The sequence below is a fragment of the Pteropus vampyrus genome, unplaced genomic scaffold (assembly GCF_000151845.1).
Source record: "Pteropus vampyrus isolate Shadow unplaced genomic scaffold, Pvam_2.0 Scaffold1, whole genome shotgun sequence".
Lineage (NCBI taxonomy): Eukaryota > Metazoa > Chordata > Mammalia > Chiroptera > Pteropodidae > Pteropus > Pteropus vampyrus.
Window position 1 is genome coordinate 2,246,658 of NW_011888782.1, and position 10,624 is coordinate 2,257,281.

Genomic DNA, 10,624 nt, shown 5'->3' on the forward strand with positions numbered 1-10,624 from the left:
CTTTGCTGAAGTCTAGATTTCTGGGAGGAGGGAAGAATCACGTGCTGAAATATATAATAAGACTGTGATAACTAAAGTTACTGCTCAGGTAGCTTCCTATACAGATGTTCATGTCATTCATTGATTTATTTATGTGTTGATTCATACATTCAATAAATACCATGTACCACTAAAAGCTAGACACTATGGAACATGCTGAGGAAATGGTAGACATATAAAGGAAAATAAGACATATTTCCTCCTCTCTGAGAGTTTATAATCTATTGGAGTAAAAACAAGTTTAAAAGAAGGATATGGATAGGTCTGCTTCCAGTAATAAAGTACCTGTTTGTTTTACATTATTCTCCCACTGAAAACAACTATAAACACTGGATAAGATACAAGTGACATCTGTTTGAGAGTCCTAAGGCAATCAAGACTTAAAGAGCCAAGAAATTGAGAAAAAAAAATCCATTGAGGTGAATCAGACATTCAAGGCAGATTTTACATTTAGGGCAGTTCCTCAAGGCCGATTCATAAAACACCATGGATAAAGAAGCTGAGAAGCCTAGCAGATAATAGCTACTAAGAAATAGGGAAACTGAGCAGAGGTTTTGGTAGTCACATGGACCTGGGGAAGCAAAACTGAAATTCTACTGGGAGATCTGGAGCCGAAGATTTGTAGGTGCTTCAGAGAAGGGAAGTAGTCCAGTGCCTGAGTGACTTATCCTCTCAAGGCATTCACTAATGAGCAAATAGCAGCATAAAGGGAAACTGAAGAAAAAGTTAGAGCCAAGAGATTATGGAGATAAACAGAGCCTTTGAGAGTCTCGCAAATAAAAATTAGTACTACAGGCTTGTCAAGCATGAATAGCCCTCATAAACATTCTTTTAGTTGGAGCCCTTTAAGGACTATATCGGAGGAGTAAAGGAATCAGACATAGATTGGGCCTTTGAAGACTTTTGAAGAAACCAACTTCTAAATAGCTCAGTCCTAACTAATTGGATTCAGGTGACTGCCCGCATTTTAACTATTTGCCAGAAACTAAAGACTCATCTAAAGCTTTTATACTCTTTTTTTACACAGTGTCTAATATTTAATCAAAAATTAACAAGCATACCAAGAGGCAGAACCAAGAAATATAGAAACAGACCCGTGGATGATCCAGATATTGTAGACAACAGATATGGGCTTTACAATAACTATAATTAACATGTTTAAGACAGTAGATACATTATTTCTCAAATAAGTGGCATTTGAATTGATCTTTGACGAATACTTCGAGTTTCAACCAAGTACTTACTTCTCACAGGACTTGGAGCTGAGACGTCACTCATTCTAGCCAAGGTACATCACAGGGATGAAGAATAAAGCAGGGAAGAGTCAAATCCAAGGATATTTGATCCAGGACTGGATCAGATATGTTTGTGTGGAGGAAGCAAAACAACTCATTTTTGTTTATCTTTTTTAGGATTTCTTCAGTAAATCTGACCCATTTCTGGAAATTTTTCGCATGAATGATGATGCAACTCAGCAGCTCGTGCACCGAACTGAGGTGAGAAGAGTCATCTTCACCTCCTAAGATGATAAACTGGCCTGTTTTGAGAAACCCCTTAAATTTCTTAATATCTATTTCTATGCACTCAGACATGGAGTCTTCACTATTTTCAAGAGGACTCTTTATTCTCAATTTAGATATTAGAAGAGAATAGTGGAGTATTTCACCCATATTTTCCATTATTGACCTTCAATACAGACAGCCAGCGACTTGTTAATAATAAAAATATGAGCACTAGATAACATTTAATGAGAGCAACTAGGCGCCAAGCATTGTACTAAATGATTTTATATGCATTATTTTATCTACTTCTCATAACAATTCCTACACACGAATATGATTACCCCTATTTTACAGTGGAATAAACTGAACTTTGGGGAGGTCAAGTCATTTTTCCAGTTTTCACGGTTAGTAAGGGGTGGAGCCGAAGTTTGAATTGAGTTTGTTTGGCCCTGAGCTTCACTGTCATTTGGGAAGCCAATCTGCCTCCCCAGGGACAGTTCACATACTGGACCGACGTCAAGCCTATCATATAAACAGTTGCCTTGTCTTAGCAGCCACTTCGTATAGCTGCATCTGCCTCTCACCCTTTCTCCTCTTTCTCCGTGTGACTCCAAACCTTATCCCTCATTATCCCAACCCCCACTACCCACTACTGCACACACATCCAACAACCAACCCCAATATTACTTTTTATTTTATTTTATTTATAAGCCAGTCCAGAAGAGATTCTATGGGGAGAAGTACGTTGATAAGGAGGAAGTGGGGTGATTTTGATGAAAGACTTAGAGCTGAGAAAAGACTCTGTTGTGCTTACTAGTTGTAGGGTAAAGGAAGAAGGAACCCTTTTAACATTTGTTGGATAATAGTGGGGGTTCCCTGTTCCCACCAACCCACACTGGAAATTCAGTTTCATTTTCCTGATATAACAGAGATGCAGGTAGCATTAGGGGAATATTTCATGTCATATTTAAAATAAATAAGAATTAGAAAGTCTTGGATGGACTAATCTAGATATTATCCACGGCATAGTTGGCATTTAATGAAATGTATTTAATAAAAGAATGAATAAATGAATAAAGTTGAGTATAGGTAATAGGTCTACTACATATTATAGTACAGTGTGATTCCTCTGGTGCAACAAACTTTTTTCAGGAGAAGTAAATAAACTTTAGGGAGAATCAGAAGTGTTATCCACTTATACTTTTGCTCTAGTCGATGATAGAGGCTTTATTGTGCAAGGAGAAAATAGTTGAATGGCATTTGGTTGGACTTCTCTCGTAAGATCCTCCTCTCTTTTGCTCCTGGAAGCATTTCTCTTCTCATTATTGATATTGATAAATTCTCCTATTCCCAAGAATCTCTTGAACTTCCCTCCATACCCCATACTTGAGGGGCTCCTGGAATCTCACAAGAAATGTGACTGTAAATTTTTCTAAAGTCAAGCAACAAAACATCGATTTTCCTCTTTCTTACTCCAGAGGTACAAAATAAATACCAGGCAATATTGTTGTTTTGGGGGAAGCACATGCACTTGCACACAGACACACATGCACACACATACACTAAAATTTCAGAGGAAGTTTTAGTTGAAATTTTGATCTACTATGGAGTATTTCAAAACTGTTACAATAAAATCTTCACTTCATAGTACTTTTATGTAAAGGTGAGAAATTTAAATGAACCCAAACAATTTTATCTAACTTTTCTTCTTATTACCACTTGGATCTTACCTGGGATATCAGAGCACAAGACAAAGTCACACAGGAACATTATTTTCCTACTTTAATGCATTAAGAGAAATTTAATAATGAGCCCATGATATAGTTGATAATTCATATTTGTATTAAGGAATCCAGTAGAAGAGAGACTCTCTTATAAAATAATTATTTTATTTAGATTCAGAATTCATTGTTTTTACAGTGTTAAGACTTCTGCTAACCAAAAACTTCATAAAAAATCAATATAACAATTGCATTTAAGTTCATTTGTATGTGTTCTAGAGCAGTGGTTCTCAAATTTCATGCATCAGAATCAACTGCAGGGGAGGCCGCCTCCAGAGTTTCTATCAATAGGTCTAGGTTAAATCTAGAAACTTGCATTTTTAACAAGTTCCTAGGTGATGCAGCTCCTGCTGATTCAGGAATCACACTTTAGAAACTCCTGCCCTAAAGTATACGGTGTAATCCTAGGCTCAGAACAGACATTTATACATTCTAAACCAAATTGAATTATTCATATCATAGTGATATGATTCATATCATAGGATACAACTTGACTCATATGGACTCAGGCAAGATTTAGGCAATTTTATGATTGGTAAGCTTCTTTTAAAAGGGTTTCGCTATATTACAGACTTAGTTTATAACACTGAAGATCTGCCCTGTCTGTCTTCCTAGGATAGCTATTATAAGTATGCTCTTGGGATTTTTCTTCTAGAAATTTCTCTTTTGAGTTGCAATCTAACTCAAAGTCACAAGTTACCAAAGACCATACAATTCCTTAGCAATAGAATTGTCCTGCCACACCCCACACACACCAATAATTATCTTTGCCTATGCTGACCTCAATAGAAGAGAATTTATGCCATAGGACTGACAGTCCTAGAGAACTGGGGCTCCTTTATCAGAGGCCAGAAGCAGCCCCATTTCATTATTTGCAACCCCTATTTATATATGAGGGGGTCATTCCCAGTATCTACATATTGGACAATATTATTGTCATTTTTCATGAAACAATAGCCAGGCCAGTGATCACAGGGGTTCTGCCCATAATGACCCACTTAGTGGGTACCCTTAAAAGATTTACTACTCCAAGTTTTCTTTAAGTCACCTATTCCAGACAATTGTTCTTTTCATAAGTGCCACAATGTTTCTCAAGCAGTTTTTACGTTGAAAAGTGAAAATGTCAGGCATTTCCTCCCCCACCCACCACTCCTCTCTTTATTTTCTCAGGTTGTGATGAATAACCTAAGCCCGGCCTGGAAATCATTCAAAGTATCAGTAAATTCTCTATGCAGTGGAGATCCAGACCGCCGGCTGAAGGTCAGAAATCTATCTATGTCTGAGAAATGCAATTTTTATGTATTTAACCCTCTTCTTTCTCCTCAGGTAAATGTTGGCAAACCTAAGATTTTCTGTACTATTTAACCAAATCCCTTAGCATCTTGACGGAAAAGGAGGGGCTATTTCTTCCACTAGAGCCACTGAAGCTCATGAGATAGCCCAAGATAAATCCCAATCGTGTTATGTCAGGAGGCAAATCTTATAGTTTCTCTGAAACAAACTGTGGCAATAATTTTAGGGTATAATTAGGAGTTATTAAAAATACAAATATCGCTGTATCAGTTATCTATTGTTGCATAACGAGCTACTCCAAAATTTAGTAGTTTAAAACAATAACCATTTATTTAGCTTAAGAGTTCGTGCTTTGGCAAGTTGAGCTCATCTGGGAGGTTCTTCTGTTGGTGTTGCTTGACTCCCTCAGACATTTGCAGTCAGCTACATATAAGCAGGGGGGCTCTGCTTCTGGGGTTTAGCTGGCTGTCATCCAGAATGACTGGGGTGGTTGGGTCATTCGTCTCTCATCATCCAGCAGGCTAGGTTGGCCTTATACACATAGCAATCTTAGGGATCGAAAAGAGCAAGAACAGAAGCTATAAGGTCTCTTGAGGTCTAGTCTCAGAACTCAGACAAGGTCACTTCCTCCACATTCTATTGGCCAAAGCAAGTCAAATGACCATCCTAAATTCAAGGGGTGAGGAAATAAGAAGTAGATTCCACCTCTTGGTGTGAGGAGCTGCAAAGTATTGGCCAATTTTTTCAATCTCCCACAGCTGCTTTTTGATATCATGGAAATGTAGAAAAAAGAAAAGAAGACATATTGCAAGAGTCAGGAGACTAAAGAAAGATGACAGGCTGAATGCCAGAAGCAAAATCCAGGAGGCTTCCCCTATAGCCATGGTCTGGACCTCTCTCTACCTTGGAATTCCAGAACCTCCATGTTGTCAATGTCCCAGAATTGATTCTACCAACTCAGGATGACTCAGTAAATTCAAGAGAGACTAAGGCCTATAAACTACAAAATCTATGGATTCATGTTCAGTGAGAAACGTGACTATCAAGCAGACTTAACATTCTCATCAGCTTCACCAGGGCATTTTCATTCTGTGGGGAAACCATAGGGCAGACAATGTCAGAAGGTTGCTGTGACGGCCTGAGAGCAGAGCCAGGGATGCTGAATAATAAGGATAGTTAATGGCTTTAGACTCTAAAAGCTTGGGACATCTGCCTCCACAATGGGAATATATGTTCATTAGGAAGGCTAAACATTCATGTTGGTCTTTTAGGGCACCTGATCCCTTGGAGTTAGATGGATACTGCCAATGTTTGTCTTTTAAGTTTACATTTTCCTCATTCTTTTTTCCTACAAATCTTCTAATGGATATAATTGATTCATCAGTATTATCAATCAGATTAGAATCCTATCTGATTGGTTAGTCCCATCCTCTTTAACATGACTTCATGTTATATTATCTTTGCTTAAAACCATTCTGCATGGACTTAGTGGTTGTACTCTCAGTGGACATGCTTACTTCCATGTTCTAGAGGAGCAACTCAGAGTTGACCCTATGTCTTCTGTGAGAGCGAAAATATTTCAAGCCTCAACCTTCATTGGAGCTGTCTTTTATGCCAAAATAGGGACTCAAATTTGGGCCTTTATGTGTAAATTCATATGCAGAATGGCCAAGAGGTATTAGGTGGTGATTATCATCTATACTCTGAGCAGCACCATCCTACTCATAGTCAGATAAATAAATCTTTTGGGCAGAAATAAAATAATGCCTCCAATAACCATAGATCGATTTAGCCATAGGGAGCTATCAATTGGATGAAAAGGGGGTTATCTATAACTGAATAAATTTAAAAGGCAGAAAAGGAACACTCTGTGGTCTTTTAAATATTCTGCTGTCTGTAGAGAAACAAGCAGGAGTAAAGGAGATAGATGATAGATGATGATGATAGATAGATAGATAGATAGATAGATAGATAGATAGATAGATAGATAGATAGATAGATAGATAGATAGATGGATGATAGGAAAAGAGAAAGAAAGGAAGGATAGAAGGAGGGAGGAAAGAAGGAAGGAAAAGAGAAGAGAAAAGAGAAGAGAGAAGAGGGGAGGGGAAGGAAAGGAGAGAGAGGAGAGGAGAGGGAAGAGGGAAGGGAAGGGAAGGGAAGAAGAGAAAGCACAGAAGATCAGGATTTCTCAATAGATGCACTATTGACATTTAGATTTTGTTGGAGGGTGGGGAAGGGCACTGCCCTGTGCACTATAGGACGAGGGTCTCCAACCCCCAGGCCACAAACTAGTACCAGACCACAGCCTATTAAGAATCAAGCGACACAGCAGGAGGTGAGCACTGGGAGAGCGAGGGAAGCTTCATCGGTATTTGCAGCCACTCCCCAGCACTAGCATCATCACCTCAGCTCCACCTCAGATCATCAGGCATTAGATTCTCATAGGAGCACCGGTCTCTGGTGCCAAAAAGGTTGGGGACCACTGCTAGAGGATGTTTAGCAGCATCCCAGGCTGCTAAATGCTGATATTACTCCACTATTATGAGTCTTACAGCCAAAAGTGTATTCGGATATTACTAAACATTTCCTGGAAGGTACAATCATTTAGACCAATACATCAGAATCACTTTGAAGGCTGGTTAAGCCAGATTGCTGGGACTTACCCCCAGAATTTCTGATTCAGTAGGTCTGGGGTGGACCTGAGAATCTGTATTCTAACCAGTTCTCAGATGATGCTGATGCTGCTGGTTCTGGCCCACACTTTGAGAACCCCTCATACAGACATTTGCTACTTCATTACAACTCTTCCACAACATAGTGCCACATGCCACTTTTCACCATCTAGTCTCCCCTCTACCACCTTTTCTCTGCCCAGCACCAAACCTGTCCTGCACTCTCCCTAGCCTTCACGGCTTTGCGCATGCCTTTCTCTGTGCCTGCGATGCCTTCCTCATTGTTCTGCTTTTCTTGGCACGGTCTACTTTCTTTCCGGCCTCTTAAATCTCCTTCCACCTCCAGAAAACCTTCCCTGATTTCTTTAGCATCTGTGGGGTGCCCTCTAGCCCTCTACTCCTACCCCATTAAAATCATTCTCAACTTGTTTTGAAAATAGCTGTTTACATCTCTCTTCCTCCAGGAGATGACTTGTTCTTTCCCCTTTGCTCCTTCAGGGAGAGAACTATGTTTCAGTTTGTTCTGTATCCAGGTGTCTAGCACCCTGCTTGCTTGGCACAGAGTAGATACTCAGCAACTGTTTCTAGAGTGAATGGAAAAAGGAGAGAGAGAGGTACTGAGAGGTTAGCAGGGCCTTAGTGTGAGGTGGGGGATGGGGGAGGGTCACTTACACAGGTATTCTGAAGTTTAGTAGGTCACAAACCCAATATTGTCACTCACCTGCTCACAATAACCAAATGTATCTTTTCTGAAAGGCAGAATATACTTCCTTTATTTGTATCAATTATTGTGTCAAAAAGGCCACTTGAAATCCTCATAATACTGTCCTTAGCCAGCTTTCTCTTAAATAAAACAGCACCATATTGGCAGGCAGCATTTCTGTCCATATGGGTGTCATTCTCCCCACCGCCAAAAATAATTAGAAAATGAATTTTTAAATTTCAGATTTAAAAAACCCTTTGTCAGTTTAGATTTTCAGTCTTAGAAAAATTGTAAAAATAATTAGGTCTTTGTCCAAAAGAAGCTTGATATCTTTAGTTCTCATTTATTCAAGGTCTACATAAATACCAAGCTCAAATAATCATTTTTTTCTTTTGCTTCTCTATTTATTTCACATTCCTCCTTTCTAGAAAAGCTAAAATAACATTCAAATAAGTCTTTTTCAGAAATCGATGTTTTAACTTATTTATTATGGAAATTATAAACATACATAAAAGTAGAAAGATGATATGATACCCTCCATACCCATCACACAGCTTCAACAATTGTTAACTTATTAACAGTTATTAATTTTGTTTTACCCACACTCCCTAACACCCAAATTCTAGATCAAATTCTAGAAGCAAATTCTAGATCAGGGTGGACTCATCTCTTAGGCCCAGCAAGCATAATACCAGGCCCACGATATTTTTAAGAGCCTACAAAAATGTTTCCTTCCCAAATCAGAAGAAAAAAATGAACTTGTATGATTAAATAAAATGTTTTATTTTTTTCTCACATTAGAAAACAATGACATTTCTAGGATCTCCCAAAATCTGTTATAGCAGTAGGCAGCCCATGAAGGCAAAAGTACCTAGGGCCAACAAAAGTCATGACATGGCCCTGTCCTAAACATCATATCATTTTATCCAAAAATCCTTCAGTATGTATCTCTAAAGGATAGAGAATCTTTCTATAAACATAACCACAAACCCACTATCATATCTAAGAAAATTAACTAAGATTCCTACTAATCAAATATTCTGCCAGTATTCATATGTGACTAATTGTCTAATTTACTAAAAAGTTTAGGTTTTTTTTCTTTTCAAATTAAGATCTAAACAAGGTCCAAGCATTACATTTGACTGAAATGTCTCTGAAGTCTTTTATTCTATTAGTTTCCTCTCCTTTTTTTTTTCTTGTAATTTACTTATTGAAGAAACCAAATTGGTTTGTTCTGTAGCATTTGTCATATTCTGTTTTCACAACAGCTACTTGGAACTTGAACTTCAAGGTCTGTTTTCTAGCAAGAATGATTTCTAAGTGATGGTGCTATCTTATGGTATTAACAGTCACTAAGGAATACTGCCTAGATTCATTATTTCATTAGGGTTTCCAAAATGATATTTTTCTAATCCTATCATTTTTCATTATTTATTGGAGTTCTGTAAAGAAAGACTTTCTTTAACAAACTATTTGGTTCCCTGAGGTATGATTTGTACACAAAAGGCAGGGATATGTTTTAGTCTTCCTTTTTCCCCTTTTTACCAATTTTCAAAAGAACAAGTTACTTCTCTAATATTCTGCATAGATGACTAGTGAGGTCCCTCAGTAATATTAAGAATTCATGGATTTTTTTAACATACTCGAGTGTTTCAATCTATTTCAGTTATTATTGTTCCTTTGAAAACTTGAATTGTTTCATGTTGAACCAATGAAAACCCCTTCAAGTTGGCTCTTGAGTTTTTTGATAGACACCTAATAGCATTTAATAGCTTTCTTACTTTCTGGTATGAATTTTTTTTTTTTTTTTTTTTTGAAATTCACGAATCTTGACATTCTTTTTCTTCATAAGTTATGTCTCTCTATGGATGCTGAGTCATATTTTAAAGTCTTGAAGTAATTCTTCTCTGTAGTTAGACCTCTACCCCATAAAATTATTGGGTTATTTGTTTCATTTTGCTTTCATTTTTTAAGATTTACATTTACAAATTTAAAATTTTTTTATAATTATATAAAATGTTTACATGATTCTAAAGTCAGAGCTACAAAACCAGGTATTTCAGAAAAGTTTAGGTCTCATTCCTGTCTCTTCTGCTTTTTACTCTCTTCCCTTATAGGTAATCATTTTTCAATATGTTTTAATATCTGATACAGCTAGCCCCTCCTACTTCTGTATTCCTTGTCTTTTTAAGGGCTTTCTTGAATATTTTGCTTGTTTGTTCTTTCCATTTAGCTTTATAAGCAACTAGTACCCAACAAACAAACAAAAAAAACTCAATGATATTTTTATCGAGATAGCAAAGGAAATCTCTTTTAATATCGAGTCTTTCCATCCCAGAACATGGCATGTATTTCCATTCATTCAAGTCTCCTTTTGTATTTTGCCAGAGTGCTTAATGTGCTCTTATAGGTTTAGAATGTTTATTTTTAAGTAGATGACTAGTTTCTTCCCTTCCCTCCTTCCCTGTTTTCTTCCTTCTCTCTCTCTTCCTCACCCCCCCAACACTATTATAAACGGGGTCTTCATTATACCTTCTAACTGACTATTGTTTGTATACATAAAAGCTACTGAATTGTGTTTTCTTAAATTTCTATTTTATTAAGTTCTATTATTGTCTATAGTAACTTTCT

The 10,624-nt window shown here is 37.4% G+C and overlaps 1 protein-coding gene across 3 annotated transcripts in view; it reads left to right on the forward strand.

Annotated features, from left to right (window-relative positions):
• The window catches only part of CPNE4 (copine 4), a 461,395-nt gene that overhangs the window by 333,021 nt on the left and 117,750 nt on the right, over positions 1 to 10,624 (forward strand). For all 3 annotated transcript variants that reach the window (XM_011374469.1, XM_023529672.1, XM_011375211.2), the window contains 2 exons: positions 1,452 to 1,535; positions 4,493 to 4,582. In XM_011374469.1, the coding sequence (XP_011372771.1) occupies positions 1,452 to 1,535; positions 4,493 to 4,582 (174 nt within the window). The remainder of the gene's footprint in view (positions 1 to 1,451; positions 1,536 to 4,492; positions 4,583 to 10,624) is intronic.